A 20043-nucleotide genomic window follows, 5' to 3' on the forward strand; every position below is an offset into this window, starting at 1 on the left:
CATATCAATAGTTTCCTGACAAACAGGATGAGGCAGAGATGAGTAATCAATCTCTAACCCAGGTAATAAACCTGGAATATGTACAAAGGGGTGAAGTCATAAGGTACAGATTGGGTAGTTCCCACATTGAAAGTGCATCCTTTTCAAGACAGGTTATTCACTAATGTGTTGTTCTGAGTCAACAGATCAATTTTTCAACTTGTGAATTTCTAAAACCTGTGAAACTGTGGCAGGAAATGTGTGAGGGAAAAGGTCAGCAGAATTCTGAGAAATAGGAGGTCCAAGCCGAACTCCTGCTGGTAGGAAAAGTTCTCCCAGGGATGTTACTTAAACATATTTTAAGAACACCATATGCTCTCTCACAGAGCCTCTGTCAGCTATCCAACAGGGAAGAGCTACTTCACAAGACGTGCTGTCAGTCAAGCTCATCATTATGTCTACATTACAGCCACACGAGTACAGCGATCAGTCACTTCTGCATGGCCTGGTGTGCTAGGATCGAATGCAGAGTAAAAACCATACACAGTAAAAAAAACGTTTCATCCTTTATAGAGTAAATCAACGCTGAGGTTTCAAACTTCATTAAGAAGGCCATGGCATGCATCTAGCCACTGAGCAGTCATACATTCATAGTAAGTAATCCCCCAATTCAGCCTTCCTTTTAGACTGAGGCTTCTTGCACAAGACAGCGAAGTTCAGCAAGCTACTTGCAGAAAACAGAACAAACCAAAATGAACACAAGATGTCATGAAAACAATCTCACAGAAAGTAAGGCCGAGTTAGGAAGGAATTGCCATAGACCTTTATCATAGAGCATGATCACTCTCTCACCCCCTCTGTAAAGATAGCTATGTTGCAAATAATTCCCAAGGAGTGAGAGGAATTGCATGTGTTGTCTGATTTATTGATAGCTATCCATCTCACTTCAGAAAAAGCGAAACTAAGATAAAGAGCTTTGTATCAAACTGCAGAGATCAGAGGCAGTAAGAATTCTAGTCAGAATTGCACATTTCATCTTAATGGATGTAATTTGAATCATGAAACAGAAGAATGAAGAAAGTACAACTTGTTTTTTAACTCCTCAAGCATGGATGGTTGAAAATGCCTTTCAATAACGCTGGCTTCTTGCAAATTACAGACAGCTGTAGTAAGAAAAAATGAACTTCCAGAGATTTTTTTTTTTGCTAAGAGAAACAACATCCTGACCCAAGAATCTCTATGTACCATGCAATTAGCAATTTTTGTGTATAATGCCTATGAACTTTTGTTTGGATATACTGAACTTGCTCACAGCGCTATGTTTGTCAGCACAAGAGGGGAAATGCTGCAAGAGTTCATCTTCCTAAATTCCATTTAAAGACTAGAGGTAGATTATATACACCTTACATTTTTCTAAAGATCAGAAAATCTTGCTTTCTATTATTTTTGTTATATTACCATGTTTGTTCAAAACACAAAAGCCAAACCTGCTGACAGAAGAATATCACAGTAGTAGACAGTTGGCTTTTTTTGTATGCTATAACCTACAGTAGCCCATATATAGCCTAATGAAATGGGAAGCAGTCTTTTAAATTTAGGATATAAAGAAATCACAAGCCTGAAAACAACACACAGACCATATCAGAATGATCCAGATGCAAGTTAGGGACCTCTGAAAATGCTGTAACATCTTGACACAAATTATTTCAAACTAAAGCACCTTCAAAAAGCTGCAGTATTTCAAAGATCGCTCTGACGGTTAACCTCTACTTGCAAATACTTCCTGTAAGAATTTAATTTGCAATTCATTTTTCTATTAATATGTAAATGTAAGGCTACATAGATTGCATACTATACAATGTTCCAAAGGGAAAACCAAAAAACATGTAAACAGCATATATCCACCTAAAACAGCTTAAGCTGTTCCAGAGAGACAGGTTTAAATAAGTAGTATTTCATTAGCCCTCGCAGTTGGAAGTCCTAGAGCCAGGAGTAAAATAAGTGCGAGGAAGCAGATGGATTAGGGCTAGATTTCTATCATTCATAGAGTAAAATATATTTCCATTATTAAAGACATTTTTATCAGCACACTAAAATACTAAAAAATGAATCACTTGATATCTTGAGAATTGATGTTGTGGATTTAAAGCCTGACTCGTCTAATGTATTTGAATTATAACTTAACAAATACTCCCTCCTAACATCAGTTTTGTATTACACAAATTTACTGAAATAATTTTGGTCAGGCAACAGAGGTGTGAAGCACCATAATCCAACCTATTGTCTATTGCTGGGATCTCTTCCAAAAGGCCAATACATGTAGAAATAAGTGACACATTCTTGTTGAAATGCACATGCAATCTGCATCCAGCTAGAGCGCAGTTTTTGTTGATGAATACTTATGTTAGTACCCTGATTTACAGAGTGTGACTCATCACAACTTTGCATCGGTGCTTTTGCATCACTGCCTAGATACACAGAGTGCCATGATTCATTTTAGCATCTCCCTGCTCTGTGTCAGTAACATGCTGTTTCCCCGCCAACAGTCAGTATGACCCAACTGGCTATCCTGACTCAGGTCTGAGCATGGGCCATGACGCATCTACAAACACACCAATTCCCAAATCTCTTTGTGTAACCTCCAATGATCTTCTTCCTATAAGGTACTATGACATGTTCAATGACATCAAAGCATTTACACCTCATTGTCAAAATGCAAATGAAAGCTCCTAGATGGATCCTCACACTACAGCTACAACAGTCCCAAAGGAACATCGTGGAGCTACCAGGCAAACAGTAATATCTCTCTGTAATGACCTCCCTTGAAGCCAGCTGCACTTCCTCATGCACTTTCTTGGTGCAAAAACATTTCTAATGGAAATCCATTAGACAGCTCCCATGTCATTAGAGAATAAAATATACTGGCAGCTGGCACTGCCTATCACTCTCAAGTGATATTGCAAATGTGTCTTCTGATATTTTTACATTCTGAACTTGCAAATGAACTTCCACATTTCATGCTGAAATACTTCAACACGGTTCTTTTCTCATTTACATCACACTGGATAACGTGCATCCAGCCCATTTCTCTTTGGTATTCCCACACCTTTTGCTGCATACAGCATATATTATAAAGAAACACAGCAAGTCACTTATTTTCATAAAACATGTACCTCTTCTAAGCAAGAAAAGAGAAAGAAGCCCTTAAAAAATGAGCATTTTTTTACTTCCTCTTCTTGTTTGAGTAAGAAAACTGCAAATGCTAAGTGTCTGTGAAGCTGCAAGTTACATCATGTGTCACCCCTGGAAAATAAAAACTTTTACAGGTAGCAAATGATAAGTGATACAATGCCATTACTTACCTTTCCTATCTTTATGCAGGAATTAATAGTATCTAGGAAATCAGCTTTTTTTTCATTTACAGGCACTTCTGTCAATTCCTTTCCTATTAGTTCACCTATTTGATAGCCCATCATTGTTTCAAAAGCAGGATTGACGTACTGTGAAATAAAAACAAACAAAAAAACATTCAACAGAATACTTAAAGCACAACAGAATCCCTTTTTTTCTATTTGCTAAACCAAGGGATCTCTTTCCCAGCCTGAAATAAATCTCTATATGTACCGCTCCTGAGAGAGATGCCTACATTTTTTTCTTTGTGAAGCAAAACAGGAATATCCATGTTAGAAGAGTTGTGTAGAGTGTGTGCATGTGAGCAAAGAGAGGGAAATTATGGAAACAGCTGAGTATTACATATCTGCAGAGTTTAGACAGACAACACGAATTCCTGAAAAATGAGCTCTGTCAGTTCTCAAACCTATAAACCTTCAAACCTACCTCAGTGTTCCTAAAAATCACAAAGTAGATGGTGGGATACCATACGAATATTAACTTTATCTATTGACAAATCAATTGCTACTCCCCTGTCCAGGCAAAGCTCAGCCAAGCAGACTGGAAGTGGAATCTAATAAAGCAACTTTCTCTCTGAAATGAATGTTGCATTTCACTGCAATTTTATGGTCCTTGCCCAACAAAACTGAACACTGGTGCCCATAGGCCACACCTTCACCCCCCTCTCACTGAGTTACAGACACAGGTCCTGTCAAAACAGCATGTGAAAGCCTCACGATTTACAATGTTTCAATATGAAAGAAATTAAAAGTGTACCACTGGATGCCCTCTGCTCCTAAAGATTCCCCCCTAAAGGTTCCTTCCAAAAGACTCCCCCACTATATGAGAAAGCCCTGTCTGCTGGAGCTCCAGGACTCTTGCACATGTCAGTTCTCTCATGCTCTGGGGCTGTCAGCACAGGGACAAAATTTGGTCTGAAAAAACGTATTTAAAACAACTCCAGGATGCGTTCTGTTATTTTTGTAAAAGCAATGAAGAAGGCACATCCTTCAATGAAATTGCCATTGTCGAGATTTGGGTCAAGAGGGTACAATTTATATGCATGTTTTAACTCCCAGAGGCTTAGACTCAAGCTCTTTACCGGTAATAACATCTCTCCTCTCAGCCTTCATAGCTAGGAATGGAACTAACCGCCTTATAAAGATGATGTTTTTCAGGACCACAAACCTAAGCACAATTCTTTTCCCTTTTTTGAAGAAAGTTTTAAGAAAGGATTACATTCAAAAAGTTTGCCCAAGAATTCCGATGCATCAAAGAGTATCAGATTTAAGAAAAAAAAAAAAAAAAGAAGTGTACTACCTTTATTTAAAGAGAACATCAATCAGATTTGCTTTTCAAGAGCATCAAATTAACATACAATATTTTTGGAAAAGAATGCATACAAGGCAGTGGCTGCATTCATTCATGATATATAAGAATCATTACAAAAAAATAAAAACATGAGAGTAAACCCTTATTCATTCAGAAACACTAATCTCCCTTAAAATTGACTTGATTTATGCAAGATATTTTAAATGGAGAAAATTCTACTCTACAGCTAAACTCACTCCAATCTTTTTAGAACCATTTAGTTAGGTTAGATTCTTGTACTGTAAGAAAGAGTAAATGTAATCATGGATGAAATAAAATACAGTCAGTCCACAGAGCAATTATCTGTACTTACAAAAATAACTGGAACAAACCTGTATTACATGGTCTTCACTTGTGATCTCAATGGCTTCTTGACTTTTCTCTAATGCTGTAAATAATGAATTACATGCCCTGGAGACATAAAAAAAAGAAGGCATCTGATTAAATTTAACCCACGTAATTCTTATTGTATATGACAATAAGGTATGGCAACTCCGTACTGAATAAAGTTGTACTTTAATGATTAACATATTTTCTTCAGCTAACTGACATTCTATAATTAACTACAGTATAGTAAAATACTCTTTTAAGGATGTGGCTGAATTGGCATTTTTTTGTTGATAATGTTTTTGGTAAAATTACCTTAGTTTGAATTGTGCCTGCACCTCTCCAAATTCCAGCTGAATCAACTCATTGTAACAGGCCATTATATTAGAATTTTCCACATATCTCTGCAAATAAAAGGTTAGAAATAATTCATTAATACACATTTCCGTACTTAAGGGTATAAAGCTCTGTTTTCTTTTGCTTGATAAAGAACTAAAAAGGAGTAGATATGCAAAAAATGAACATGTTGTAACATAAGCAACATGAGAAGAATATTTTCTGGGACTAGTAAATTCTTCAGGATACTGCATTTTGAAAAGGTGACAGATCCTCACAGCAATGAGGTTCAACCAATCTGTTTATTTTCTGTGATTGTGAGCATGATCAATATATAAAATGATGTACTTTTAATGAAGTTATATGCTTTCATGATACTTATTTAAAATAACGGTGAAAAAATTACGTTGTGTCTCAAGTCATCAAAATTTGAGATTATTATGAGTTTCCAATTGCTAATACCCCAATTTGTATACACAGAAGAAAGCAAAACTTCCTGACAAATATACCTACTATTGGATACAATTATTCATTTGGGGGCTTGTATAGCAATGACCTCAGTATCTTTGATTTTTTTTAAAACATCTTATATTTACCGGGTATGAGCCTGAATGTTAAATCTGTGTTCATGCTAAACTACCACAGACATTGATAGTTTGGGAGGGAGGATTGATTACCAAAGGTAAGCCACCACATCAAGGCTGATAAAGAAAATTTTCTATGCTTTGCCATTAGTCCCATCTCCAAGGCTCTGATCCATAAATAATTCAGAACCTGTGTCAGATTATTTATGTGCCCACTGGAATGACTCTGTACATATAAGTACAGTTATTTTCAGGCTAGCATTTCTAGCATTTCCTGTATTAGGACCTTACTACAAGTAAGCAAACTGGTGCAAATAGATTGTGATGGGATAGCAAAAAATTTGGTGAGCGTGCAACCAAAAACTCTGAATCACGTTGTAAATCATGCACATTTTTGTTTCATTGTCTGATTAATGCAATGAGGAATCCACTTAACTGACGCACTAATAAGCACCTTTCCTGCTTAATTGGAATAGTTGCCAAGGAACAGATTTCAACATAACACTTTTCAGGTGCCTCCAAACAATACATAATAGCACTTGACAGTGTCTGAAGCCTGTTTACAGATGTGAATTGGCATTTGATAGAAGAGATTTCCCACAGCACATTCTGTTGCTCATTGCGAGCTGCTCTCTGGCTCTGGTATAGTCACTAGCGTCAATTTTGTCAATGTCAACCTTTCAAGCAGAGCATCATATACTTACTCTGAACTAAATGCATAAAGCAGAAAAGTCTCAGCACCATTTCTTGTATTTCTGAGAATGTCCACCTCCTTAGCATTATTCTAATTCCACTGGTGTATGGTAGTTCAGAATTGGGATATATATATATATAAGAATGAGCAGCATGAACGAGATTTACAAGTTGGATTACTGACACAAACCATCACTGACAGCCAAACTTCTGGATAGTTTCTTGCATGACAATTTTTGAATGTCAGAGCAACCTAGCAGAGTATAAAACACACATACCCTTGTGAAGCCAGCAGAGATCAGGGGCAATATTGATGACTCTTCACGATCGGCATGCCTTTTAAAGAAGGATGATAAAGTCAGAGATTATTTCTGTAATCAACTGAGACCAAATTTCACAAGCCATTGACATACCTGTACCCCAGAAGTCACACTAAAGGCTAATATGGCTAGATCCTTATAGGATCTATGAGTAAAACATATTTTTTGTTATTTTTATAAGCTTTCATCTTTGGCAGGGATAAGCCAAAATGTTATTCTCCTTTTTGCATGTAATGAGCTGCTTACATCACAAAAAACTAATGCTTCAAGAAAACAAATTAATTAGCTAGATTGTTGGACTATTCCTTCTCTTTTGGTACTGGATTCTTTGTTGTTTATGCTCTCCCTAGTCAAAGATGTGCCTGAAAGTCTACATGGCCAAAGTTTTAAGAAATGACTTGTTATCTGAGTGTACCAAATCTTACATGGGCAACTCAAGACACCTGAATGAGGATGGATTTTCTAGTGTTGCCTACCCTGCGCCTTCTAGTAGGTCACTTGGGGATGACATACACCTAAAATGAGATATCTGAATAATTTTGAAAAATTTGGCTATACTAACTGTTAAAAGATACTCCAACATATGTGAATGTATGGCTGGGATCTGGAAGAAAGGCCATTATGTTAAGTTTCTGTAAATGAGCAGATACAAGCTGGTCAAGTTTAGCAGATGGCACAATAGCTTTTATTTATGCGTGAAATTTTGAATCTCATGGCACCTCTTATTTTTGTTTTCTGTGCACTTGTTTCTTATGATGAAGAGAATGATGCCTACTAAAGTACAAGGTTTGCCCAAGATTAAGCAGAGAGAAGGGCAGCTGTCAGAAAAATCTCCCCATTCCTCATGCCAGCTATCTGGTAATGCTGCCTTCCAGAGGCACAAAGAAAGAGGACAGGCATTCTGCAGGGAAAAATAAACCTAAAACCCAACAAACTGAACTGCAGGAAAATTAAGGAGAAGACCTTCCATATGATAATGTCAAGCTTTTTCACAAATATGCCTCTTGCAGCAAGAAAGGAAATGTGTAAAAGTTCTCTGCCTGTAAAATCCTAAATAGCAACTCAAGAATGCTTGTGTTTAGCACATGGGAACTTGACACAGTCAATCAGTCCCAGTGGAAGGCAAACTCACTTCTGAAGTTTCCAGAATCCAGGGATACAAGACACATATGAAATGTTTGAGAACTCAAGCTTCTGAGATATTGTCACAGCAGGGGGCTATTATCTTGTCCCAACACACAATGTGAACATTTTGAAAAGACAAAAATGAGTTGCAGGGAAAACCCCCTTTTGAGCAGCTTCCTAACGTTTAATCAGCCAGCCCAGCTTCCAAGCTCTCCCCACTTCTGAGAGGAACTGCTGGCCCACAGAACCACAGGTGCCTTTCTCTCTTGATGTACATGAAGAAGCTCTTGAGTTACTGTTTGCTCTTTCGCTCCTTTTTTTCCTCTTTTCTTTTGTATTAGTTCGATGAGAGACAATTCTGACTGTAGAAGCAACGGTTACCATAGTCAGAAGAATTCCTGGCATTAAAACATTAAAGATGATACTCACAATGGAATCCTTTGGAATGTTTTAATTAGGGTCTTTTGTTCACTAGAGATGGTGGTGGAAAACAGGATTTTTAATGGGAAATTTCAACACCTCAGAATTGGTTTTCAGAATAACTGTTTTCTGAGAAATAGACATTCAATTCCAAAAATTGTACTTTGAGGAAATTATCTTCCATTTATTTAATTTCAGATTAAATATTTTTGTTACTTTTACATTATTTTATGATATATAAGTAAAGTTTCCAGCGGGAGAAGGAGGAAAAAAGCATATGCACTGCTTTACTGAGATGTCATAATATGGTCTATTTTATTTTTAATACTTCTATGGTCAGATGCTACTTTAAACTTATCAAACTGTTTTACATCTTTTTTTGTTACTCAACAGATCTCCTGTTTGTGCTGACTTTAATCAGTCTAAAAGACAGATCAAGAAAGGTTCAAAGTGTTATTTTTATTAATACCAAAAGACAGATCTATGAGGCAGTTCCACAGTTCTGTACATGATGTTGCAGAGGTTATTTGAAACATACTCCTAAAGCCCCCAGTGATCAGGAGAGGGGAAAAAACAAAACAAAACAAAACAATCCAAAGTGAGATCTCTTTAGTAAAAACTAGAAATCAAAAATCCTGTCCCAATCCTGTGGTCAAGGATGGTGAAAACTCTATATGGTATAACACATTATCACTAGTACAGTAAGAAGTTCTAATTAAAGTTTTTTAATGTAGTATTTACTTTTCCAATGCCAAGATTTACATTTTGTTGATCATGTGCAAGTAAAGAGATGAGTATTTACCTTCGTACTACACCAATAATGACTGTATTTTCTGAGGGTTTCGTTGTTCTGATAGACCTTTAAATAAAAAGCAACATTATTTAACCTTTTTTTTTTAAGTTCACTTTTCAGAAAACATGACTTTGCAGAATCTTCACACAGTACCTTTCTTAAAATGTTTCTTTTAAAGGGTTTAACAACAGAACAAAAATCAAATCCCGAGCCTGCTGGACCACTAAGAAAGGAGAATAAATTTAGCAGTGTCTGAAACGCCATGAAAAAAAGACACAGAGAATGTAGATTAATCTAAACCCCAAACACTCTCAGTGGTGGAATAGCAAAAATTCTGCCCTCTGAAACGGCATGCAATGGACTTGTTCGAAGGACTTGGCCTCACTCATTTAAGGAGCATTTTACTTTATTCCGGGACAGAACGGTAAAAATGTAACAAGGGGAACAACATTGATATCTAGTCTTTGCCTGACAAAGATCTTATCTAGTTACTTTAGTCTAGCAGGGAGAAGAGCCTTTGTCCCAGTGCCCTGAACCCACCACACTCACCCAGGGTACATAATCTGACCCTGACACCCCACCCCACAGACTGTTATTTAGTCTAGACACATTCCCAAGGGTTATTTCACTGGAAAGTCACTGAAGCAAGGCACCACTGCCTGTCAACTCTCTGTGGAGAAACTCAGAAAGGCAAATCCTTTTCCCCTGTTTTCATGCTTTACAGCAGTTCATTAAAGTATTTTTGGAATCAGTTTGAACTTTGCTTTTCATAACAGATTTTCAAATGTTGTAGGTATGGAAACGTGCACACAAAACATGGCCTATTTGCATCTGGAGTTACTCAACAGCAAATGACATTTCAAAAAATTCAGAACACTAATAAAGTGAATGTGTTCATTAAACTGCTTGGTGGCACCTGTGATCTTTGCAGTTAATTTAATGTGCAAACAAGGAACCAGGTATTTGAAAAAAAAAAAACCAAAACCAAAACAAAAAACTCAAACCAAGAGTTCACTATGGCAAGAAATTTGTATGCTGTGGCTCCAAGCCAGATTGAGCTTCAGCTATCCTAGCACACAACCAAAAATGCTGCAGCTATCAGATATAAAGCACTGAGGTAACATTATTTGATGCTGCCAGTGGACATCTGTCCAAAAAAATATCAGCATTTGATAGATTTTATAAAAGGGTTATATAAAAGCAAAAAAACTTTGATGATGTGTTAACTATATAGTTAAGCATTTATTACATTGAAATGGTGCTTACCTGCATAATGCTTCTGCATCAAAGTATCTGGAATGTCTATGGTCAATAATGATAATGTCATGGTGTTTATCAAGAAAACATTCTAGTGCAGACTCAGGTGTCCTGGCAATATTACATCGAAATCCAGCTTTCTCACATGCCCAACAGAACCCATTACTCTGGTTATCTTCTTTGGCAAATACTAGAAGTACCTGGGTTAAAGACAGACAGTGAACAATTACAAACAAGTCTTACATATACAGTAGATTCTGTGGCTTTTGCCTGTTCTTAACATGTTTTTTAAAGCCACTTCCAAGGCTTAATCCATTGTTTTTAACAGAATTGCTTTCTATAGACTATTGCTTTTTGTAATTGTCTGTATACAGAGGTGTTTCAAGTGGATAAAACAGTCTGCCAGGGCCATTTATATCCACGTGGGATGAACAAGTTTGGGAAGTGGCTCTCTCGTCATTAGCTACAAAGAGAGCTTAGGCAATCAGTTGAGACTACATGCCTATGTTTCAGACAGTGTACATGAAATGACAGCGAGTCTACTTTTCTTCACTGAAATTCTCACATACAACCATTTTCTTGGGTTTTATTTTTCTTGCCAAGATCATACTCCAGAAAAATAATGCCATGGTTCACCTCGTGTGATTTAATATTTAACGGTGCTTCAATGGCATGATGAAAAATGTGCTTTCCTTTTAATCTCATTTGAGCTCCCCAAAGTACTGGGTGCAGCCCACTCCCCGGGGTTTCTGGAAGCTACGGACAGGCTGGTCAAGGTGAACTCATGCAAGACTGAAATCATAAGCAGTACCTCTGTATATGGAGTACATCCCCATGCGACTCCTATGCAAAGCTTGCCATGGGATTTGTATCACAGAAAGAGATTACTGTGATTGAAATCCAGAACAGGAAGTCAGATCTATGAGCCAGTATTTGCTCTGTCCTAACTGGCTGTGTAATTGCCAATAACATTAATCTCTCTGAGCCTTTTTAAAATCAATACAATGCCTACATACTCAAAGTATGATAAGGCCCAATTCCTTCTAAAATGTATTTCAAATTCTAAGGTTGAATATGGTACAGAAGATAAACATGAAGTCTGCTAAGGAAGACTCTCACTGATGTGATTGTGCTTTGCATCAGGATAATATTTTGTAGAAGAAAACTCCTTTTGCCTGAAAGAATACACAGAATGGCAGACTACAGATCTATGTTAGTGTTGATTTTGTGGGTGACTCGGTATATGCAGCCTTTTGGGAAAGATGGACAACTAAACCAGCATTTGGTCTACTGTCCCAAGACATCAATCTTTCAGTAATTTAATCACACTTAGATATCTGCTTTGGTCAGACAATAACGTGAAGCATGTGTAACTCGTACCCCATCCCACTGCCATTTATCTTCTGGGTGATTTTAGGAATTCCTGTGCTGGTTACACTTTGGACCAGTCTGGTGGAATGTCTACCAGTAAATCTCAACGTTTCCATGTAGTGCATATTTTTGTAAGAATGAAGGACTTTGTATTTATTTATTTCAGATTCCTTTTATAGCAACCTGCAAAACTGTTTGCAATAACATGTCATAGTTTGGGCTATATTTAGTGAAGTTAATTTATAGCACTCTGTAAGAGTGGAAGAATGGTTTTCAGCAATAGCACAGAAAGTCAGCAGATCTGAGTTGTATGATCAATTCTGGCACAAATGTGATGTGGTCTAACTTCTCCTTCCCTCATAACTGCCAGCTATATTACCAGGATAAATTGGTAGAATTTTAGAGAGGCCTGTGACTGGACAAAAGCGACGCAATCATTAATAACAATAAAGGAGGCAGAAATATTTGAGGAACGTTTCTGATTTATACTTGGGGAACAGCTGCATAAGGCTGTCCTAAGATCTGATGTTCGATGATATTACTGTCTGTTCTGACAATAGGTCAGGAAGATGTTGAACTGCAGTTCTTGAAGACAGACATTTTCAAATTATCAGGTCCAGATTGCTTTCACTCAGGAGTTTTGTAATTACTGACTGAGGAACATCTTGGATTATTAATGGTTCAGTACGTCTTGGGATACAGGAGAATTTTCAGAGGAAGTCCGAGTCACGTATCTGCAAACCTCATACCCATCCCAGACAAAATAAGGGGGCAACTGACATATGACCTTTATTAATAAAGAGATAAAGGAGGATGAATTAATGCCAGTCAACAATGAATAACAAAAAACCATACTTTGCCAAGCTCACTTCATATCTTTTGTGATGATATTGCAAGTTTGGTTGATGCTAGTAATAATGCTGGTGTAATAGACCCTGACAGGACATTTGGCTTAGTATCATTTTGATGAGATTTTGATTAAGAATTGACTACCAGTAAAATACAAAACAAGGCACACACTAAACTGATTACAAGCTAACTGATAGCAGAAAGAACTACAGATAGCTCTATTTTTACGAACTGAAAGATGGTTGGAGAAAAGAGGCAAGATTTTTAGGGTATCACATAGAATGTTGTGATAAAAATCTGTTAGGTGCACACTATCACTTGACAAAATTGCTCTGTAAAGACCTCTATACCCAAAAAATTCCAGTCATAAATTTTAAGCTAAATTAAGACTTCAGTTTGAACTGTTGTATTACCTGAAGTTGATTTTGATGAAGTCTCATAGGGCCAAACTGCACATCTGTTACTGGTGCCTAGAAGAAATAAGGGATCTTATTAATACATATACACCTAGGGAAGAAGAAAAATTAGCTCTGTTAGAGAAGACATTTCTTATTCACCACTGTCTCAGAGATATATTGCTATCATTATGAGGCTGTTTCTACATGAGGGTCTTATTCTGCTTTTGTAAATTTATATGCAAAGCTGCATTAACACAGAAATCAACAAGCTATTCAAGTCATTTTTTTACTGTTATTTTAAACATAAAGTAATGGATTAGTCATGAAAGTTTGGTAGACAGTTTGTTATTTTTCTGTATCCTCTGTATCACTCCACCTGTTCTGCAAAACATGAAAGTGTTTAAAAATTGCTTTTTTTAAGGTCCAAAAAAGCATTAAATCTCCAGGAGAAAGGCAAAAATACGTAACTCTGCTCTTAGAATTTCACATGTAACCAGTGACCAAGAGTGCCACAAACACACACTAATTTCATTTCTCCAAGAGCTTTTTGCTGCATTCCCTCCCTCCCACCCAGCCCCTCCAGGGAAGGTTTCAGAACTCAGATATTTGTACTTGATGATGCATGCAACTTTGCTTTGAAAAACCCTGCAAAAATGCTGTCATATGTCATGCTTTCTGCATGCCAGTGATTCCCACACTAGATGCTGTTCAAGTAACACAGGCAAACGGTTTAGCTTAGGATGCATGAACTGAGCTAGGATCCTTCCTTCCCATGTGTCACTTCAAGGAATGGAGGTCAATGACCAGAAGTGCTGTTTATCACAACTGTTTCTCTTTGATATGATTAAACATTAATCAAGCTTGAACATGAATGACTCTTCAATTGGTATGGGACAGACTTTCTAAAGAGGGAGACTCTAACAGGATTACACAGGTTAAGTTCTTTGGGAATTCCCATGAGATAAGTATCTGCACTTTCATGTGCTTAAATATTTTTCACCTCTTGTTTCAGAAATGAAAAATAAAAAGCATTCAAAATGGGAAACCAATGGTCCTTGGAGTTACGTAGACTCTTCAAAGGTAACTGGAGTAAAAAAGCAGAAGAAAATTATTTTTGGCAATGCAGTAAATGGAAGATATCTCTGGATTCATACATACAAAGAAAAGATCTGTTGAGCACAACAGTGGCATTTTTACATTGTTGTTTTTCAAAGTAAAACCACACTTGAAGATCAGATTTATTGCTTTGCAGCCTAGAATTTTTCCAATAAGTAATTTTAAAGAATCATCATCATATCCTGCAGAAAAATCTTTTAGAATTACATGCTCCATTCTTTCTATGACCTTACTGCTCCATTGCTCAGCCCTCAGAGTTTCTCATGTGTGACTTTATTTATTTATCAACTTGGAAATCATCATTGCAACATTAAATAAGCAAGAAAAATAGCAACATAGTGCCTGCAAAAACAAGCTAGGAACCAGTGTTTGCCTGTGTTATTTAAGAGGGCCTCTAAAAGCTGATGTTAAAATGACATGGAGGGGTTTCAGATTTACTTTCAGCCATTCTGGTCAGATCAGCTTAGTTTAAATACTCTCCAGTCAATTTTTTCTAATTTTGAGACCAAAAATCTCTCTTTGGTTGGAAAAATCAAGCTGCTTCATTCTCCCTTGTGGCCATCATCCAATTATTCAAAATCTGCACTAGAAAATAGCAATACTTTTGCTGATAATGCACATAGCAGGAGGGAATCCAGCTCTTTGCACCAGCGTTACCGGTTTTGCAGCACTGACAGTAGTAACTACTTGTCCTGAATCAGGAAGATCAGCAGAAATGCCTGAAGGACACAGAGGAAGCATATCTATTGGGTAAGAGATGCCTTTTTACAGTCACTTCTCTGACCATAACCACACTTCAAATTGGATTTTGAAACATTTATTTTGTACACTCCAGCTGCCAGCATAAAGCAGCAAGTGTTGTAAGTTTCACCAAGAGATGGGCCTGAGCTGTTAAGTTCAGATCCAGAACTGAACTTCACTGGCATTTGGGAGTATGTAAAACCCCATCTATCAGGCCAGCGTACCCTTGGACTACCAGTCCCAGTCCAAGGGGAATTTTAACAAATGAGATAAACCCAGTATTGCCAGTTACTGCTTTTCAGCTGGTTCTTTCTCATAAAAAGGTTGTGAATTAATAGTCATCAAAGTATTTAAAGGACTGAGCCTGAAAAACACTTTTCTGCCAGAAACCTGCCACCATTTCTACACTGAAAATACTTGTCTATGCACCATTTCAGCTTAAGTTACAAGCACTGCCCAAATGAGAGAAACTGACTTGTTACACGTTAACTTGCTGTCCTGAGTAGAAGAAAAACCCTGGTCTGCATCTCAGCTGGAAAATTTTGGTGAACTCCAGTTAATTCTTAATCCTGTTGAAATCTGTTAAAATAACTTGATTAATCATTTCAACTTTTTGTGTGCTGCTGGTAGCAGTGAGAAGTAACATGCTGATTAAGTACTATGTCAAAAATCAAGGCTTCAGCAAGGATTAGCAGAAACTCTGAACTATCGGTAAACTAAATGAGCTTTAAAAACACTTCTAATGCTGCAAGCTTATAACAAAACCAATCCCAGCCAAAGCTCACATGTATAGCAACTGCACAAACACATCTTTATTCACTCACACCTTTTGCTACTTCTTCCTTGAAGTTTCTTTCCTACTTGAAAAACAAAAACCCAACTATATTTTCAGATTGACAGACATGACTTATGCATGTGACAGCCTTCCAGGCAGGCACACACCTGTAAGAAAGTGTATGAGAAGACAGAGGTAGAACTAGTTGCAGGTTCCTGGAATTGATCGTGATAGACCTGGGCTGGGTCCCTTGCTAAAGAGCCACTGATGCAAACTTCATGACTAAGCACAGCATATGTGACTTTGGCTAGACCTGAGTCCAGGACACTTTCAGCACCCTGACTATGAATGCAAGTCTTTTGAAAATCCTTCCTTGGCCAAACAACCTTAGAGGCCAGCCTGTAACTTGGAGCCAGGGACCAAATCAAACAGATGGTAGGATGGGGTCCTGCTGCAAATTTCTGACAGCATAGCCTGCTCTTACTGCAGCCCCGTACTTAAACCACCCCAAGAGTGCAGACTGGCGCCACGGCTCATGGTCTTAAAGACATCTAAATGCTACAATAGTTTGCAACAGTAACTAATCCACAGGCTTCTGAAAATGCAAACCTTTTTGGCTCATCTGTGCTAGTGCAATTTCCACAACAGCTGCAGCTCAGTTCCTTTAGGTCTGGGGAGTGAGAGATGCCTGTAATAGCAGGCTGCAGGTCAGCAACTACTAGTTAGCTTTAATTGCAGACAGCAGCTCAGTTACTGCAGCAGCATTTACACCCTCTGCGTAGAGACACAGCAGATAATCAACTCCAGGCTACTTTAAATGCTTACACACAGCAATTGCAGCCATTTTACATTCTCTGACCTGCTGAACTACTGCTGGTAGCACTTATTTTCCCCCAAAACTGCCTTTCTCATTTAAACACCGTATTTTCTGTTCTGTCAAACCAGGCCTGGCCCTGGCACAAAGTGAGGTCTGTCCCAAGGCAATGGCATTAGCCACACATATGATAGCAGTCAGTGGCGAGGTCTTCTACTGACTGCTGTGTGCAGCTTAACACTCACTAGAAATGATCTGCACATTGTAGCAGCTAAGTTGCAAATATTGAAATTGCTGCTAGAAATATTTCATGTTTCCAATGTCCAGAGAAAAGTGAATGTTTGGTAAATAAAAACAACTGAAATAAGCTTTAAAAAGCCAGGCCCAAACAACTGTGACTGATCTGATTAAAGTACAACAAACCCAATGTTGACCTGATATAACCTGGTAAAGTACTGCTCGCTATGAGTCATTCTTCACATTTTACCAGAACAGAATCTACAGGAATGGTCTGTTCATGGTTGCTGGGTTGCTTTTTTTTTCCTTCCTACAGCTAGAAAAAATTTAAATGAATTTGCTCAATGAATAAAAGTAGAAAGGAATAAAGGGCAGAATAAAGCCAGCTTGATCCACATGCTCCCTATGGTGATAAACTGCCTTGCTGGTGTGTGGGACACATCAAAGTAGCCCACAGGTCTCCTATTTGCTAGAGGTCTCATATCTTGGCTTTCTCCAAAATGCCTCTCTTACCATTACCAATTGGAGAGGAGAGCAAACCTCCTAAAAGGGCAGAGTCAGCCCCCAAAAAATCCTTTGGCTATTAACTCCCATGCAATACTCCTGCTATGGAAAGGCAAACACATTCCTTCTGGAAGCTGATTTTCTTAAGTCACTTCTTTTATGAAGCTTTTGTGGGATGTTTTAAAGCAGAGCCCTGCACAGCCCAAGGTAACCCTCATCAGAGCTGGGACCGCAGGGTACTGCAGCACTACTCACTCACGAGAAGGGCTGGCCAGGGAGCTGCTGGCATCCTGGGGAGCAGGAGCGCTTCCCTGAAATCCTCCTCCACAATCCACAACTGCTCCATCACTTCCTTTCTGCCACAGATGGGGCTGTGCGGATGACAGGAATGACTCTTCGTCTGGGCATGTAATTGCCATGCACAGCCCTGGCCTCCTGCTAGTATCCCTCCCTAAAGGGCAGCTGGTAGCATTTCTGCTCCTGCTGCTCTTCTCACCTTTTCCAGGTTAGAGTTTGCAGGAGGAGATGCGATAGCTTATTTTTCCTGCAACTGACTTGAACAAAGCAGTGACATAAACTTCTGCTGAATGGATTGCAGATGGAAACTGCTGCTGTACAGCTAACATCTGCGTTTAGAAAGCAGACAATGAGCAGAGAATTTGTTAGTAGTTAAACACTAAATAACTGCCTCTTCAAATAAAGACTTCATCCTCAAGGCTCTGAGTTATTTTAATATATGACACAGTAATTAGACATAAGACTTTATCGTTGGTCCTAAGGGACTACAGCCAGCAAAATTCATCATTTTACTCAGATCAATATTTTAAGACATCACAAAAAAGTGTTCTATCTAATTTTAAAATATATACTTAAGTTTTCTGCATATACTAGGTACATGATATAAATCAGCATGAGTTGACTCATCACAGCAAGATTTGACAGTCTTGATCATCAAGATATGCTAGGAGCTATAGGACTGCTAACATAAACTGAATTTTGATAATTCTAAGAAAAACAAAGGGATTAATTTTACAAAGGAAAAAATACAATTTTTCTTAACCTGCTGGTTTAAGCATAGATTTATCACTCCAGAAAATGAAAGCTCAATTGAACTCATAGATTTATACCTTAAACTTTAATTGATTCAGGATCTACTAATGGCAGAAATTTGAATTCTACATGATAGTACCCTTTCTAAGAAACCTTAGGCAAATCTTCTTGGATGCTGAAAGCTAGGAAATAACCCACTCAGTATAAACTGGCATGACAAGGTCCAGGATCTAGTCCGCCCAGGTCATACCCTCATGGTGCCTCTCTCCAAACAGAGAGGGACTTTGTGACTCAGTGTGGCTAACATTTCTGGGCAAGAAAGTCTCCATGTTCAGGATCAGCTATAGGTTTTCACTACTCACGTTTTTCTTTGTTTATAACATTCTTTATCACTTTCTGGAATATATGAATACTAATCCAATCCATGGTCATTCACCTATTTCTTTCTCAGTGGAAATCTACCTAAGTAGAGAATTTAACACTTAGCTTCCTATTTTCCATGCACTTTCTGCTAGACACTTAACATCACTGTTCACATCTTCCTTGCAGACCTTGACAGCACTGTTTTGTTACAAACTTAACATTGGTACAAGTAACATAAAATGCTGGCTGAGCAGATCTTCCTAACACATACCACTGTTCAGAGCACAAAATTAATCTTATAGTCCACAGGCTGAATTCCAACCTGGTAAGCAACAGTGAAAATTCAGAGTAATTCCACCAAATACAAAGAAAATATGCTGGATTTACTTCAGTGTAAATGAAGTGGGAGTCTGGCCCCATGCAGCTACTTCTTTTGTTGTTTGGAGGCCACATCAAGTTTGAATAAAGAAGACGAGGGAACAAAACGTCCAAGGTTTCTACCTTTGCTCAACAGATTCAAGGACAAAGGTAAGCCCGTCTCTCAAAGACCCTAATCTGTATGTAGTCAGTTTATTCTTTGCTGAAATACAAAGACAAAAGTTCTGAAAAGCAATTAAAATTTACCAAAACTGGTGTTCAACCTAGGTGAAACCTGTTAATTCCAGCCCTTGATGTTTTTTTCCTATTTCTGTTTCATAAAAGCTGTAGACAAATGTCACAGACTCAGTAATTTACATAATGTAGCATTCTGACTCAGTGCAATTTGCTTTGATAAAATCTACTATTTACATTAATCTAAACTGGGCTCCCACTGAAGCATCTCTGTCAACAAAACAAAACAGATTTAGATCTATATTACAAGGTCTGAAGATCACCTGAGATTCTGTTCTGGTATCTTTTTCCTTTTATCTATTTTCTGTTTTAAATCTGTTTAAATTCCTAGAAGAATTATCTGTGATGCTGCCATGTAATGATACAACAGATAGTGTAAGTGATGGGGTAACACACCCTCTGTTTTCTTAATCCATTTCTTAAGTTTTAGTACCAGCTGTGAACCAGTTTTACATAAATGAGCTCTTGAGAGCCAAACTCTGGCCTCTGATTCATATCATTAGCAACACAGAATTTGGACAGCTTGCGGTTTTCGTGAGAAAAGCTTTATCGAGCATAATGAGTTGCCAGAGCTCTCAAGTCAGACTGCTGGTCCTGTCAGCCATGAGACCCACTCTC

General features: G+C 37.9%; 1 protein-coding gene across 6 annotated transcripts in view; it reads right to left on the reverse strand.

The window, feature by feature from the left end:
• PDE8A (phosphodiesterase 8A) overlaps positions 1-20043 on the reverse strand; it is a 160337-nt gene that overhangs the window by 24892 nt on the left and 115402 nt on the right. For all 6 annotated transcript variants that reach the window (XM_052807819.1, XM_052807820.1, XM_052807816.1 and 3 more), the window contains 7 exons: positions 13229-13285; positions 10605-10795; positions 9348-9404; positions 6959-7016; positions 5383-5471; positions 5073-5151; positions 3342-3479 (listed from right to left, as the gene is read on the reverse strand). In XM_052807819.1, coding sequence (XP_052663779.1) covers positions 3342-3479; positions 5073-5151; positions 5383-5471; positions 6959-7016; positions 9348-9404; positions 10605-10795; positions 13229-13285 — 669 coding nt within the window. The remainder of the gene's footprint in view (positions 1-3341; positions 3480-5072; positions 5152-5382; positions 5472-6958; positions 7017-9347; positions 9405-10604; positions 10796-13228; positions 13286-20043) is intronic.

The sequence above is a fragment of the Harpia harpyja genome, chromosome 14 (genome assembly GCF_026419915.1).
Source record: "Harpia harpyja isolate bHarHar1 chromosome 14, bHarHar1 primary haplotype, whole genome shotgun sequence".
Taxonomy (NCBI): domain Eukaryota; kingdom Metazoa; phylum Chordata; class Aves; order Accipitriformes; family Accipitridae; genus Harpia; species Harpia harpyja.